The sequence below is a fragment of the Henckelia pumila genome, chromosome 1 (assembly GCF_033568475.1).
Source record: "Henckelia pumila isolate YLH828 chromosome 1, ASM3356847v2, whole genome shotgun sequence".
Classification (NCBI taxonomy): Eukaryota; Viridiplantae; Streptophyta; class Magnoliopsida; order Lamiales; family Gesneriaceae; genus Henckelia; species Henckelia pumila.
The window spans coordinates 151,437,020-151,453,194 of NC_133120.1; the positions used below are offsets into that span (position 1 = coordinate 151,437,020).

At 38.3% G+C, this 16,175-nt stretch overlaps 2 protein-coding genes across 2 annotated transcripts; both read left to right on the forward strand.

Annotated features, from left to right (window-relative positions):
- Positions 1-361: 361 nt before the first annotated feature.
- Positions 362-829, forward strand: LOC140874212 (uncharacterized). Its single transcript, XM_073277496.1, has one exon. It carries the CDS (start codon positions 362-364, stop codon positions 827-829), a length of 468 nt encoding a protein of 155 aa, XP_073133597.1.
- A 10,586-nt stretch (positions 830-11,415) lies between these two features.
- On the forward strand, positions 11,416-12,126 carry LOC140874214 (uncharacterized). Its single transcript, XM_073277498.1, has 2 exons — positions 11,416-11,497; positions 11,654-12,126. Exons 1-2 carry the CDS (start codon positions 11,416-11,418, stop codon positions 12,124-12,126), a joined length of 555 nt encoding a protein of 184 aa, XP_073133599.1.
- Positions 12,127-16,175: the final 4,049 nt, after the last annotated feature.

Sequence of the window (16,175 nt, forward strand, 5' to 3'; positions counted from 1 at the left end):
TTAAATTTTAAACTTTGATTTTCTAAACAAAGTTGAAATTATTTTAATTACAGTATTTAGTGTGAATATAAATTTTCAATCCTTGTGGGAACGATATTCTACTTACTCTATATTAAAACTTGACACTGTGCACTTGCGGGCACAAAATTACGCAACACATGTGATTGTCTATGCCTCTAGGATATTGAAGACTTACGAGGAGAACAATCTTGTACATGATTTGGAGCTTGCAGCCATTGCCTTTTCTCTTAAGATATGGCTTCATTACTTGTACGGTGAGAGGTTCGAGATCTTCACTAACCACAAGAGTCTGAAGTATTTGTTCACTCAAGCTGAGTTGAACATGAGACAGCGAAGATGGATGGATCTGCTTAAGGATTATGATTGCAAAATCAAGTACCATATAGGCTCTTCTAATCCAGTTGCAGATGCTTTTAGCCGCAAAGTTTATGTGAGTTCCCTTAGTACCAGCTCAGTTGCACGAGTGGTAGAGGAGTGTTGTTCCTTGGGGTATACTTTTTGTCAAAAGAAGGAACAACAGGTAGTGCGCGTTTCATCTATACTTTCCGAACTAGCCTTGTATACTCGTATACGTGAGTCACAGGCCGTTGATCCGAAGAAGCAGAAGTTTGCCCGATTGGCTCAAGATGGAAGTACTGCTGGTTTTAATTTCCAGAATGATGGTCTGTTGTTTCTTTCCGGACATGTGTTGGTTCCTGATGATTCCACACTAAGAGAGGAGATTCTGACACAGTCTCACCGTAGTAGATTCTTTGTTCATCCAGGCAGTATGAAAATGTACAAGGATCTATGTACGAGGTTTTGGTGAAAAGGAATGAAGCACAGCGTTTATCAGTTCGAATCTCGATGCCTTGTGTGTCAACAGGTCAAGGAAGAATTATGACGACCTGGTGGATTGCTCCAGATTTTAGAGATTCCTGAGTGGAAGTGGGAGAATGTGACGATGGATTTTGTCACCCACTTGCCTTCCAGGAATTGCGATTCAATATGGGTTGTTGTGGATTGATTTTCTAAGTCCGCGCATTTCCTGCCTTATAATCAGGACTTCACTTTTGATCGTATGGCACGTCTGTATGTGCAAGATGTTGTTCGTCTGCATGGGATTCTGCTGAGCATTGTCAGTGACCGAGATCCTAGGTTTACCTCTAGGTTTTGGGGTAGCTTCTAGCGAGCTCTTGGTACTACATTGAGTCTTAGTACGGCTTAACACCTAGAGACCGACAGATAGACTAAGAGGACTATTCGTACCCTCATGGATATGACTCGAGCTATAATGATGAATTTTGGACCAACATGGCATGACCAGTTGGCATTGGTAGAGTTTGCTTATAATAACAGCTACCATCGCAGCATTGGCATGGCACAATTCAAGGCCTTATATGGACGCCGCTGTCGTACGCCTTTGTTCTTGGATGAAAATGGAAAGCGTCAAGTTGAGGGTCCACAGCTGATCCAGCAGATGACTGATGAAGTAGAGTTAATCCGTAGAAGGATTAAGGCTGCCCAGTATCGCCAGGCAAGCTATGCTAACACTCACCACAGACCGTTGCACTTTGAGATAGGAGAGCATGTGGTTTTGAGAGTATCACCTTTCCGAAAGGTGATGAGATGCGGTCTCAAGGGAAAGTTATTACTGAGATTCATTGGTTCATTCGAGATTCTTGAGAAGGTTGGGGACGTGGCTTATCTTCTAGATTTGCCTCCCAATCTTTCTGGCATTCATGATGTGTTCCACGTATTCTTGCTGAAACAGTATGGAAGACAAGTCGCACATTTTTCATCCGACTGAGGTGCAATTTGACCAGGATCTGTCCTATGTGGAAAGACCTCTCAAGATACTTGACAGGAAGGACAAGGTGCTTCCAACAAACGTATACCATTAGTAATGGTGCAGTAGCAGCGTAGGGGAATAGAGGAAGCAACTTGGGAGCTAGAGAGCCAGATGCGATTTGAGCATCCAGAGTTGTTCCGATCTGTGTACTTTTCTTTTGAAGGATGTTTTACTTTGTAAAACTTCAGTTGTAATAAAGAACATTTGATTTGGTTAACGGTGTTTTTCCCCGGGACTTCAATTTCGAGGAAGAAATTTCTTAAGTGGGAGAGAATGTATTGACCGGTATCCAATATAAGGTGATTAAGGGATTAACCATGATTAATTAATAAATTTAAGTTGAAATGAAACGAGATTATAGAATTGATAATCGAACTCAAGACGTCGAGTAAGAGCCGAGGATTTTCCTATGTTTGGACGGTCAAAAGTAAGGGATCGGAGGGTCCGAACTAGGGAGTGTTTGTAGGAGATCGGCTAACTCGTGCCCGAAAACGCATCGGAAATATTAAAATTTTTAAAAAAAGAGATCCGAGCACTTGTGTAGCATTCAAAAACAAACAACCATAGGGTGTTTAGAAGTTTTACCTATCAATCTCAAAGATTGATTTATGGCTCCAACCAAATTGATAAACAACTAGGCTCTTGAAGTGGTAGACACTATCTATAAGCTTCCAAGAGCACACCTTGCTCAAAATGAATTCAACACTTCAAGCCTTCGAATTAAGTCCACGACTAGACGATCTAGATCCGCTCTAAATATGCACTAGAATATTTAGAGAATTTTGCATTGATATTTTCCTTTTATTCTTCCTCAAAAATGAAAGAAAACTTGGAGAATATTTCATGAAAGTGTTCGGCCACTTCAATTGGAATTAGAATTGTATACGTGTGTATAATATAATAATGGAGAAGGATTAAATAGATACAATTAAAACCATGCATAGAAAAGTGCAAGACTTGCATAGAAAATTGCATCCAATCTTCCAACACTTCAAATTCCATCACACACATATTATATATGCATATACATATATATATATATATATATATATATATGTTTTATGAACTTATTTAATTAAACATTAAACTTAATCCCAATTAAGTTTAAATAATTAATTAAATCTACCTTGAACTTATTCAAGTCCACTAGTATATAATTATTCAACATTATATTAATTTGAGCTTTACTAGACTCAATATTGTTTAATTAATTCAACACTTGAATTAATTTAATTATTTGTACATTACAAAGTCTACTAGTGTAAAATTAATTCAACACTTGAATTAATTAATTAAGTTCAAAATAATAGTTTAGAAAATCAACATTTTCACAAACTAATTATTTTAAGTCAACTTTTAATCTTGGAACACATTCACAAATTAAAAGTTACTTTTCCATTCATTCTCCAATTTAGAAGTCAAACTTCTAATTTATTTTACTTATAAACTCCTTTATAAGTTGTTCAACACACAGAACTAATTTTAATCTCAACGAGATCTAGAAAGCTAGTACTTGTGTGACCCTCAATGGTTCACTGATACAACTAGCAGTGGGTTCACATCTCCATGTGATTCAGGATCAACAAGTTCCTTATGTGAGCATACCCCATATAGCTCCATTCTTATTGATCAACTCCTTGATAATAAAAACGTCAGAAAACTCAAGTCTGATAGTACCCAACCAGTCATGTTAAACTTCTAGCAGCATCGCTTACGTGACTCCCTAGGTATCAAATGATAGTGCCTGCAAGAACAAATCAATTATGGTTAGCGTACAGTACGGTCACTTCAACTCATATATCCCGACCGATTCGACAACCATTGGTTTATTGAGAGTTGTCATTGAATCGATAACTATGTGTCATGCCGTAGTTGCATCGAAGGTGTAATTCAAGAAACCCCTTTCTTAATTACCACCTATTCTGATCAGAGATTTCAAGCTACGTATGCATGAGATCACATAGGATATCCATACCCATAGGTAAGAGGTGAATTTCCGACTACAATGCATTGACTCCTATATGTTTCGTCACAACACCCAACATTGCCACCTGATGACCCCAGATGAGTCGGTAAACAAGTCAAAGTGAAGCACTAGCATATAGAGTCTCCATGTTGTCCCAGGTCACAAGGACTAATGATGTACAACTATAAACTATGACTTCTCCACTCGATAAGTGAGAACCACTTGGAAAATCCTTTAGGGAGGGTTTAATTTAAATTTATAAAAATAGAGAGCTCTATTTTATTGCTTAGTCTAGATTAAGTTAGAATAATCATATTTTGTTAATCAAAAAATCAGTCCCTATGCGATTGATATCTGGACTCTTTTTCCACTTTCTATAACTTGACCTAATACTCTTGCTAGTATTATTTTTAAACCGAATTTTAGCGGTCATGTTTTTGGCGCCATTTTCGGGTACTGGTATTGATATCAAAATTTTTATTTTACTTGAGATTAGACTTTTATTTTTTTGTTTTTATTTGAGCTGAATTCTGAATCTTTCTCTTGTCTATGATTTTTAGGTACCAATCTCGTTTGCATGCACCGCACTCGACTCTCCAAAGTTCTATTACCGTTAGACTTGGAAATCGAGCGTACACTCAGAAATATTCGAAAAGTTAAGAGAACTCTTAATTTAGAGCTTGAGTCAAAGTCAGAGGAAGATATGGCTGATAATCGCACAATTCTGGACCTCATTCTCCCACCTGTTGAAGGTTACGGATCGAGAATTGTTCGTCTTGTTGTGGAGGCGAACAAATTTGAGCTGAAGCCCTATATTATTCAGATGATCCAGCTTCAAGCACGTTTCTGAGGCACAACTGTAAAGGATCCTTACGCTCATTTGTAGCAATCCATGTCGATCTATGGCACGTTCAAATTCAATGGGGTAACATCTGATGCAGTGACACTGCGGTTATTCCCATTTTCTCTACAGAGAGATGCACTCGAGTGGTTGGATGATCTATCTGCTGGCTCTATTACCACCTGGACGGGGTTTGTTCAAACTTTTTTGAACAATTACTTCCCACCTACGAAGATGGCTAAACTATTCTCTAATATTATCTCGTTTAAGCAGATGGATGGTGAGTCTTTACATGCTGCCTGGACCAGATTTAAAAAAATGTTGAGGGTGTGTCCTCAACATAATCTCACACAAAACCAGCAGACTCAGACATTCTATAATGGAGTCGATCCATCAGTGTGTTCTATGTTGGATGCTGCGGCCAATGGAAGTTTGTTCAGGAAAATTCCTGCATACGCATGGGAAATCATAGGAAATATGGCAAAAAGTAATATTGGGTGACCGGATTTGAAAAAAAAGAAGAAAGCTGGAGTTCTAGAGGTCAACGCATTGACATCTTTGAATGCGAAGATTGACGCTCTGACACACCAGATGACATTTATGAAAGTAGCACCAGTGAATTAAGTACAAACGAATATGTCAGAGGAACATCAAATATTTGCAGTCGATGCCGCAAATTTTGTGGGAATCAAGGAAGGCAGTTATACAACTCATACAACAACAACTACAATCAGAACTGTTAGAATCAACCCAAGCAAGAGATCAATAAGCTGAGTTTTGAAGAAATCAAGATGAAATATGTTGATGGGACCAAAGCAAGGCTGCAGAATCAAGAAGCTATGTTGCAAAAGTTGGAGACTCAGATGGCTCAGATAGCAACCCAAATTTTGAGCAGAGCACTCAGATCACTTCCAAGAAACATTGAGAAAAATCCTCAGGATGTTAATGCTATCATGGTTGTGAAGAGGTCACAAAAGGAGGAGATGGAAAAGAGAGACAAAGTGAAGAATATGGAGAGGTCGAACGTTGCAGAATCCAAGGAGGATACGTGAAGTGCTGAAAATTCCTCGACGACAGGTAAAAAAGGTAAGACTTCAAACTCTGAAGTTAATGTTGATGTTGATATTTTTAACCTCCCTTTCCCCCATCGAGCTAAGCAATTATTGTTTGATCATCATTTTTAAAAGTTTCTTGAAATTTTCAAGAAACTGCATATTAATATGCCTTTTGCAGATGCTTTAGCTCAGATGTTGAATTATGCCATATTTATGAAAGAATTACTGAAAAATAAGAGGAAGTTGAACGATCTGGCTACAGTTACACTGAATGAGAATGCTTGGCTGTGCTGCAGAATAAGCTCCCACAAAAATATCAGGATCCAGAGATTTTCTCTATACCTTGTCAAATAGGAAAATTTTCATTTAAGCATGTGTTGTGTGACTTAGGAGCCAGTATAAGATTGATGTCGTATTTGCTTGCTCAAAAATAAGGTATAGGAGATATTGAACCAGCCTCTATCTCTCTTAAATTAGCTGATAGATCAATCAAATACCCGAGAGGGATAGTTGAGAATGTCTTAGTCAAGATAGATAAGTTTATCTTTTCTATTGATTGTGTTATTCTTGACATGGACGAGGATTTTGAGGTTTCTCTGATTCACGAGCGTCCATTCTTAGCCATGAGTAGGTCTTTAATCGATGTGGAAAAGGGGGAGTTAGTTTTAAGTATGAATGAAGAGCAAGTCGTTTTTCATATGCTTATGTCGTCTAGCGATATCCCAAATTCAAAATCTTGCTCTGCTGTGAATTTTATTGATGTGAAAGGATGAAAGTGTTGGTGAATGTTTGCAGGGTAAGCTGTCTGAAGGAATCGAGCCTATGAAATTTTTTGAGCAAAGAGAAACAACAATAGGCTGCCGAATTGCCAAGAATTATTCCACGACTGTGGATAAACCATCGTGATCGAAAAATTTGAAGATAATACAGTTGGGCTATAGACTATAAATTTAGAGCTGACTGGGAGGCAACCCGGTGTTTGTTAGAACCTATTGGGTGGGATTTAGGTTCTATTGGCAACTTTAGCAATTTAAAGAGATTATGCAAGTAGGCAAGCGGAAGACTTAAAGAAATCAAGATAAATGCGGTAAATAAATGAGTAAAGTAAATAAAGAAGTAAAAGAGATAGGATATGTTTATAGAAGTTTGACGATAAATCGTCTACATCTCCTCTTCTTGGTTAAGGTCGATTAACCAAGGATCCACTAGCACATCAAATGTTTTGGCCTTGATGGGTCCAAGGATATCCGTACAACAACACGATCACCGCGTCGATACAACTCGATACACTTGGCCTTAAGGGCTCCAAGGATAGCTTCACAACTCGAAACAACTCGGGCTTCACACTCGAGTGAATAAAACAACATTTTTCAAGCGTTTATTACAACTCGATACAAATATATTTTGAGGGACTCGAAATAAGCTTCAAATGCTTGAAAGATTGCTTGAATATTGCTTGAAGGATGAGAGGCTCGAAGGTGAGTTTCTTGATCCCAAATGACCTCGGAATGCCTCTATTTATAGTGCAAATTTGGTTGAGATCGTAGTGTCCGTTGAGCGGATCGTTGCGTCCGTTCGGTGTACTATAGATTTGGTCGGACGAATTTATTCCTTAATTTTTGGATCATGCTTTTGACTGAGATCGTTGCGTCCATTCGGCGTCAAATTCCGTGATTCTTGTGATTTGTTTTAGGCATGAACGTTGCTTCCGATCTAGACTTCGTAGATTCCGTTCTTTGAGCATTACAAGACTTCAGAATAACTTCCAAGATTTTATCTGCCAATGAAAATCTAATCTGCAAAGTCTCATTGTAAATGATTAGTTCGGCGTACTACAGATTTGGTCGGACGAATTTATTCCTTAATTTTTGGATCATGCTTCTGACTGAGATCGTTGCGTCCATTTGGCAACAAATTCCGTGATTCTTGTGATTTGTTTTAGGCATGAACGTTGCTTCCGATCTAGACTTCGTAGATTCCGTTCTTTGAGCATTACAAGACTTCAGAATAACTTCCAAGATTTTATCTGCCAATGAAAATCTAATCTGCAAAGTCTCATTGTAAATGATTAGTAAAAATAATCTAGTTTTGTTATTATCAAAATAAGATAAGTTATCACATTAAAGACATTAATCTCGTCTATGAGATTTGTATGCGTTTAAGGCGTAAAAATTTCCCTTTTTTGATAATCACAAAACTTGGTTATATAGGAAATAAATATGCAATATTTTTAAACAAATTAAAATACGCATAAAAGTTCTCCTAAGTTAAAAACAAGTTAATAACAATTTTAACAATTGTTTATCACATAATCAAGTTTTATTCTCCCCCTTTATCTTTTAGTAATTTCCTTAAACATTTAATCAAATTAAATCTCCCCCTTTTTGTGATAATAAAAAAGCCAATAAATAAACAACACAATTTAAGAAAAATTTCATTAATAAAGAAATTTCAAATACAATTTAATTATAACAAAGAAATAAAACTAAGAAGCGTCATCCGAAGGGTCTTGATAATAGGAATCTTCCAGCATAGTGAGTCTATCATTGACATCATCAAAAGAGTTTCACATCTCTAAAGACAAGTTCGCGATAGATGTCTGAATAGATTGAATGGCAGAGAATTTGCGATCCAAGTTAAGTTCTAGTCTCTGAAAATACTCAAAAAGACAATCGGAAGATGGAGCTGGTGTAGGCGGAGGCTAAGGCATCATTGGTGGAGAAAAAGGTAAATCACCAAAATCACCCAAAGGTGAAGATGATGGAGGAAAAGTAGAAGAGGCAGGAATATTTGGGTCAGTATAACCACTAGGAAATCCTTGCTCTTGAACAGACGGAGGAAGGGGTGAAAAAGGAATATGAAAATGAGTAACAGGATGAAAACGAACAAAAGCCTGACTAGGATCATGCATCCATCTAGAGAATACAAGATTCCATGACAACTCCATTTTAAGAATGGAGGTATGATTGATAAGTGTGTTTAGTATGCATTATTTTTGGTGTTATTTTATATTTATTTCGCATGCATTTATTTTATTTTCGTGAGTTTTGTTAGTATTTTATTTTATTTGCATGCATTATACTCTCTTGGTTGGATTTTGTAGATAATAAAGATTTTTGGAACCAAATATGCGAGGTCTACTCCTCGCACGTGCGCAGAATCATTCGAGCCAAGGCGCGCGCGGGCGAGCTCCTACCTCGCGTGCGCACAGAAGGAATGGACAGAAAGTTTAAGGGAAGCCGCGCGCGTGCGAGCTTCTTCCTCGCGCGCGCGCGAGGCATTTACAAGCCACTGTTTTATTAAGGTGCACGCGCGCGCGTGTTCGGGACTGTGCACTGTTAAAGAATAATAGGTCAACGAGGATTCTATTTGGCGCGGACCCTATAAATAGAAAATTTATGATCTTTTTGAAGAATTTTTGTCTTTTTGAGTACGCGCGAAGCTTACGGCGGCTGCTGAACAATTTCTCCAGTTTTTTCTTCTATTCTTGTATTTATTTAGTTTATGGTTTTAGACTTTGTTTTGATTAATTATGTTTATTAGTGAGTAGTAGTTTTTATTTGATCAAGGCCACGTGATTGAGCCAGACAATTGATGTATAAAACTAGTTTGTTTATTTGAGATTTTCAGAATTGATTTGATTTTATTATTTATCGAATTTATATTTGTCTTGTGAATTTCCTGGCCAGTTATTTGTTTGCATGTTAATTGATTCCAATTCAACAGAGGAGGTTTCGATTTTGATCGCTTCGATAATCAACATAGTGTAAAAATGACTAGAAATAGAATTCGGTTTCATTATGCGGTTTAGGTGTTTACAGAATTTTCACAGTTAGTCATGCATTCAAATTTGATTAGAATTACAAAATATTAGTTCATCAATATTTGAATAGGTTTGATTGTTCTAGAAATTGTCCTTCGAACAAATTAGGAAAATTCCCGTGAATTAAGATTAAGTCTGATGTCTTAGATCGACTGCTTGTTACATGAATTGTCTGGTACCTACGTGAGTCCTTGATCGAGTTTTTCCCATATTTGAATTAATCCGAATTTTCCCGCTGCGTTTTATTTAATTTAATTTTAATTGCGATTTTTAATTATTAGTTTAAAATCTGAAATCGATATTTTTGATTAGTCTAGATTAAGTAGAAATAAATATATTCTGGTAGTCATAATTATACAGTCCCTATGGGTTCGACATTCGAATTTTTTTCACTATCTATAATTTGACCTGGTACGCTTGCCCGTTGATTTTTAATCATACCGATATAGCCGGTCAAGTTTTTGGCACCGTTGTCGGGGACTGTTTGACATTAGAATTTTTATTTCGCTTGAGATTAGACTTTATTTATTTTCTTAAATTCTGACTATTATTTCTTGGTGATTTTCAGGTACCTTCTGTTGTGCATACATAGCATTCGATCAAGTAAATTATTACCACTTTATTTGGAGATCGAACGCACGCTTAGTAGGATCCGAAAAGCCAAGAAATATATCAATCTCGAATTAGAGTCAGAATCTGAAGTTGAGATGGCGGACAACCGAATTGTTTGGGATATTATTAGGCCGCCAGTTGAAGGTTATGGATCTAGAATATTTTGCCCCGTTGTTGAGGCGAACAATTTCGAGCTGAAACCCTCTACTATTTAGCTGATCCAATTGCAAGCTTGATTTGGGAGGTACATCTGTTGAAGACCCCTACGCTCATCTGGAGCGTTTTCTGTCGATCTGTGACACGTTCAAGGTGAATGGGGTAACATCTGATGCAGTGCGACTGCGTTTATTCCCATTCTTTCTACAAGGAGAAGCTATTGAGTGGCTAGACGATTTGCCTGCTGGTTCAATCACTACATGGGATCAACTTGTTCAGACCTTTCTGAATAAGTATTTCCCTCCAACGAAGATGGCTAAATTATTTTCTGACATCATCTCATTCAGGCAGAAAGAAGCTGAATCTCTACATGCGGCGTGGACCCGATTCAAGAAGATGTTGAGGATGTGTCCTCAACATAATCTTACTCAGAGCCAGTAGACTCATACCTTCTACAAAGGGGCAGATCAGTCTGTTCGATCCATGCTGGATGCTGCTGATAACGGAAGCCTATTCAGGAAGACACCAGCGGAGGCATGGGAAATCATTGGCAATATGGCTGAAAGCAACATTGGATGGCCAGATGCTAAAATGGAGAAAAAGGCTGGAGTACTAGAAGTCGACGCATTGACAACACTGAACGCCAAAATCGATGCTCTTACTCATCAGATGGCAGTTATGCAGACATCTTCAGCCAATCAAGTGCAAGTTCAACAGCCAGACGAACAACAAGTATTTGAAGTTGATGCAGCGAATTTTATGGGGAATCAAGGGAGACAGCAGTACAATCCCTACAACAATACTTATAATCCTGGCTGGAAGAACCATCCAAACTTCTCATGGAAAGCTGTAGATCCTACAGCTAATACATCGAAGCCAGTCGAGAAGAAGACCTCCTTTGAAGAAATCATGATGAAATATATAACTGGTACTGAGACCTGTCTACAAAATCAGGAGGCAATGTTGCAGAAGTTAGAAACTCAGATGGCTCAGATAGCAACCCAACTCTTGACTCGTCCTACTGGATCGTTGCTTAGCAACACTGAACCAAATCCAAGGGGCGTAAATGCTATTATGGTCATGTCCTGAGCACAGTCTGAGGAGCAGCAAATGGATGAAGAGAAGATGATGGAAGAGCCAAAAATTTCAGAGCCCAAGGAGGATATGCGTGCTGAAAATTCCTCAAAGGCAGGTAAGAAAGGTAAGACTTCAAAATATGAATTTAATGATAAGGTTGATATCTCTACACTACCTTTCCCCCATAGAGCTAAACAACTGTTATTTGATTCTCAATTTAAAAAGTTTCTTGAAATTTTCAAAAAACTACACATTAACATACCCTTTGCAGCTGCATTGGCTCAGATCCCGAACTACGCCAAATTTCTAAAGGACTTACTAAGAAATAAAAAGAAGCTGAATGATCTGACACAAGTTACACTGAATGAGGAATGCTTGAATTTGCTTCAGAAGGAACTCTCACAAAAATTTCACGATCCATGGAATTTCTCCATACCTTGTCATATTGGAAAATTCTCAGTCAATAATGTTTTGTGTGACTTAGGATCGAGTTTAAATTTGATGTCTCATGCACTTGCTAAGAAACTGGGTATATGCAACACTGAACCGTCAAATATTTCTCTAAAATTTGCTGATGGATCTAGTAAATTCCCAAGAGGGGTAGTTGAGAATGTTCTAGTCAAGATTGATAAGTTTATTTATCCAATTGATTTTGTTATTCTTGACATGAATTCAGATTGTGATGTGCCTCTGATTTTAGGGCGTCGGTTTTTATTCATGAGTAGGGCGTTAGTTGATGTTTAGAAAGGAGAGTTAATATTGAGACTGAATAATGAGCAAGTGGTGTTTAATATGCTTAAGTTGGCTAATGAAGGCCCAAATTTAAAATCTTGCTCTGTTGTCAAATTTATTGATGTGGTTCATGCTATAGGTGATGAAGGTCAGAAGGTTTAGATCTCTGCTGGAATTAGTCCATTGCAAATGTTCTATAGTGATGTAGCATGCAAATGCAATACTAATCTGACTTTTTCCAAGGCGGGGGATAAACCATCATGAATGTTGCCACTAAAGGGAGGAAAGGTCGGGCTATAGACTATAAATTTAGCGCTGGCTGGGAGACAACCCAGTATTTATTTTTATAGTTGCCGTTTTTATTTTAGTTTAGTTTTTCTGTTTTTTCGTTTTTAAAATTGAAGTATTTTGTTTGGTTTTATTTTTGCAGGGAAGCTGTTGTTTTAATGCACTGCGCGCGTGCGAGGACTCCTTCTCGCGCGCGCGCGCAGGCTTTCATTTCAGAGGATTGCAAAGCAAACCGCGCGCGCGAGCCTCATTCTCGCGTGCGCAGAGAAACATTACAGAAAGTCACATAAACAATCTTGCGCGCGCGCGCGAGAGACGCAGACCGAAAACAAACGGGCTTTTCTCCTCTTTTTCTCATCCTCTTCTTCATTCTTCCTCCTTCTCTCCCATAAACCCTAAATCCCCAATTCTTTCCTCTCCAATTCCTCCATAAATTCTTGACATATTTGCCTGTATTTTGAAGAGCTTTGGTGTTTATCATCGCAATTCACATGGGTGTCCACCAATGTCTGTCAGAATCCTTCTATTGCGCGCTCCTCACCGCCACGTCGCCACTCACCACCATCGACCACCGCCCACCACCTCTTTTCCGACCGATCACCACCATGCCAGCCAAGCGATTCCGTTCATCCGGCCCCGCCGCTGCTAGCTCATCCTCCTCCGCTGTACTCTCCAATCGTTTTGTCTCACGGGAAGCCCAAGAAAGGTACGAACATGCTCGACTCAATCGCAATCCTATTGCTGAGCATGGTTTATCTTTGGACTGTAATGATTTTGTGGCTTTTGGGGATAAATAAGCGAAAATGGAATGTCTTTTGCAAAGTGCTCGAACCCGCCATTGTTCCGGTGGTTTGGGAATTTTATGCTAATACCCCTGCCCGAGAGGACTCTAAAGCTTTTGTTCGTGGAAAACTTGTGTCGTTTGATGCTCAGACCTTGAATAGGTTGTTTGATACTCCTGCTGTGGATGATAGTAAATTTAGGAATTTTAAGGCGAATCCGGACTATAATTTGATTTTGAGAGAGATGTGTTATGCGGGTGTTTAGTGGCACAATCCCCTCCGGTTCACTCATTTTCCAGAGCGATTTATGAAACTCGAGCAGGCTTTGTGGTATGCTTTCATAGCCCGACGACTTTTACCCGTGCTCCACACAGTTGACGTGCAGGCAGATAGGGCGATTGTTGTGTATGCCATCACAAAGCGGTGGCCGATTGATGTGGGCACTCTTGTCCACGATTCCATTCTTTATTCGATGCGGACTCCAACGGTGGGCCTCTACTTTCCCCACACCATCACCGCCCTTTATCGCCAAGTGGGTGTGCAGATTATTCCCGATGAGGAGTGGCTCCCGCCTTTCAAGACTGTGGTTGAGAAGCTTGCCACTTCCAAGCAAGCTAAGCGCAATTTAGAATTTTATAGTAGTCAGCCTCATGTTGGGAGCTCCTCTAGCATTCGACAACCGCCTCAGCCCTCTCCTCCTCGCCGCACCGCTCACGACATGGCCGTTGAGAGCTCCGCTTTCAACCACTATTCCATGGATTATTTTCAGGTCACTTCCACTCATCTCCAGAATGTGGAAGACATGATGCGCAGCATGGCGACACAGTTAAGGCTTGATACATCGGGCTTCCGAGTGGCACCTCACTATCCACCTCCATTCCCGTTCCAATCTGACATGTCGGCTAAGTTTGCTCCGGTCGGACCGCAGGATCCCTCCATTACAGAAGAATAAGACGAGTAGTCACCAGGGGAGTATTTTTGATTCACTTTTAGTTTCATTTGCATTTTGTTTCTGTTGTGGTTTGTTTGTATTCTGAAGCATTGAGGGCAAAACTGTAGATAAGTATGGGGGGTGTTTGGTTGTTTAGTTATCGTGTTTTGTGTTCATTCTATTTGCATTCATTTTGTTTCATTTGTTGCATCTAGTTTGTATTCATAGCATATCATTTTGTTTCTTGTGTGTTGAGTCAAGAAAGAATTGGATAGCATGGCCAATGATGAGACTTTCTTTGCTTTGTTTTGAAACTGTAATCCATAACCGTCTGCCTGTCTGACCAATTTTTACTGCTAAAACCAATTAGATGAATGATATCTGATATACTCTGTGACTTGTGCTAGAATATGAGTTTGAAAAATGCAAACATAGAGATGATTGAGGCGTTGTTTGGAATTTTTGGGCTTAATTTTCTTTGAATTAATTATCTCTAGTTGCTCTTTTGAGCCTACACTTATATGAGTACATGAGGTACATTTTCTGAAAATTGTTGATAATCATCGTTCACTGTTGATGATTGTTTGCTTCTGCATTGGTTGAAATTTGTATGATTTGATGATGAATTGAAACGTGTCTAGAACTAGTTCTAACACTCTTCGAGGCGCAATACAGGCAAAACTGTGATTAGGGATGATTTAGGCAATTTTTCCGTGAATCGTTTGATCCTTTCAAGCTACCCATTGATACATTCTATCCCTAGTACCTTATTTGAGCTTTAATGAAATCGAATGGCATGCGTGTAAACGTGGGGCTAATTGCATCCACACCCCCTGTGAAAAGTCTAAAAGGCATAAAACCCCCTAAAAAATATTAATAAGCTAATGCATCCCTCAGTTTTTTAAAATTTAGCACATTTCACCCCTATGTTATACAAACTCAGGCACATTTATACCCTCTCATAGGGGTTTTTATGCTAATTTTTTTAAAACATAGGGTCTAACATGCTATTAATTTTACACATGGTGTTTATGACTTTTATACGTTTCATAGGGGATGTAAATGCAATTAGCCCTGAAAACGTGTGATAAACCCCCATTCGGCATCTTTTCAAGGTCCTACACTCACTACCTAATAATATCTTAAACACTCATTCCAACCTTAAAAGGAGTAAGTTGATTATGTGAATTGTATATCCTCTGAGTTTGAATTTGAAGAATGGAATGGTGTGAAAAAAAAAAGGCAGAAAAAAAAAGTAGTGGTGAAAAAGAAAAAAAGAAAATTGATAGAATGGTTAAAAAGGAAAATCTGTGAATCAATGGTTTGATGAGGTGATTTGGAATGAAACAAGAAGAAGGAGGTGAATAATAATGGTTAGACATCATTTACTCCTTTCTTTGAACTATTATCCTTCATTTGTAGCCATAAGTCGGGCCTAACATTACAAGCTTATTAAGACCTCTTGACCGAGTCACAGTTGCCCAATATACTAGTGGAGAAGAGTTGTGAGAATTTAGCATATGGACTGTTGATAGACACTATTGATGAGTATGAATTTTTAATCAAAACACGCACACACTATTTCTCTTTGCATTAAACTGTTTATGAGTGTGTTGATACCATCTGTTTGATCCCTTGTTACCTTAAAAAGTATCCATGATATATGAATGTGTGGATTGAATTTGGATGAAGGTACTTGGAAACATGAGTTGAAGAGATTATAAGTTTATGCGATGAACTAATTTATTTATAAACTTTTACGTGTTAGTAGGTTTGATGTGATTGTTGTGATTTTTTTTTAAAAAAAATTATTGCTGAGGCCATTGCTCCATAGTATTTCTTGATTCTTATTTCTGTGTTTGTTTATGTCTTGCTCGAGGGCAAGCAAAGTTTAAATATGGGGGTGTTGATAAGTGTGTTTAGTATGCATTATTTTTGGTGTTATTTTATATTTATTTGGCATGCATTTATTTTATTTTCATGAGTTTTATTAGTATTTTATTTTATTTGCATGCATTATACTCTCTTGGTTGGATTTTGTAGATAATGAAGATTTTTGG

Excerpts from the sequence above, each read along its gene's own strand:
- LOC140874212 (XM_073277496.1), top strand. The coding sequence starts at position 362 with ATGGATCTGCTTAAGGATTATGATTGCAAAATCAAGTACCATATAGGC.
- LOC140874214 (XM_073277498.1), top strand. The coding sequence starts at position 11,416 with ATGGATGAAGAGAAGATGATGGAAGAGCCAAAAATTTCAGAGCCCAAG. Across the intron at positions 11,498-11,653 it reads TGAAAATTCCTCAAAGGCAG|CTGCATTGGCTCAGATCCCG; the intron begins GTAAGAAAGGTA and ends TACCCTTTGCAG.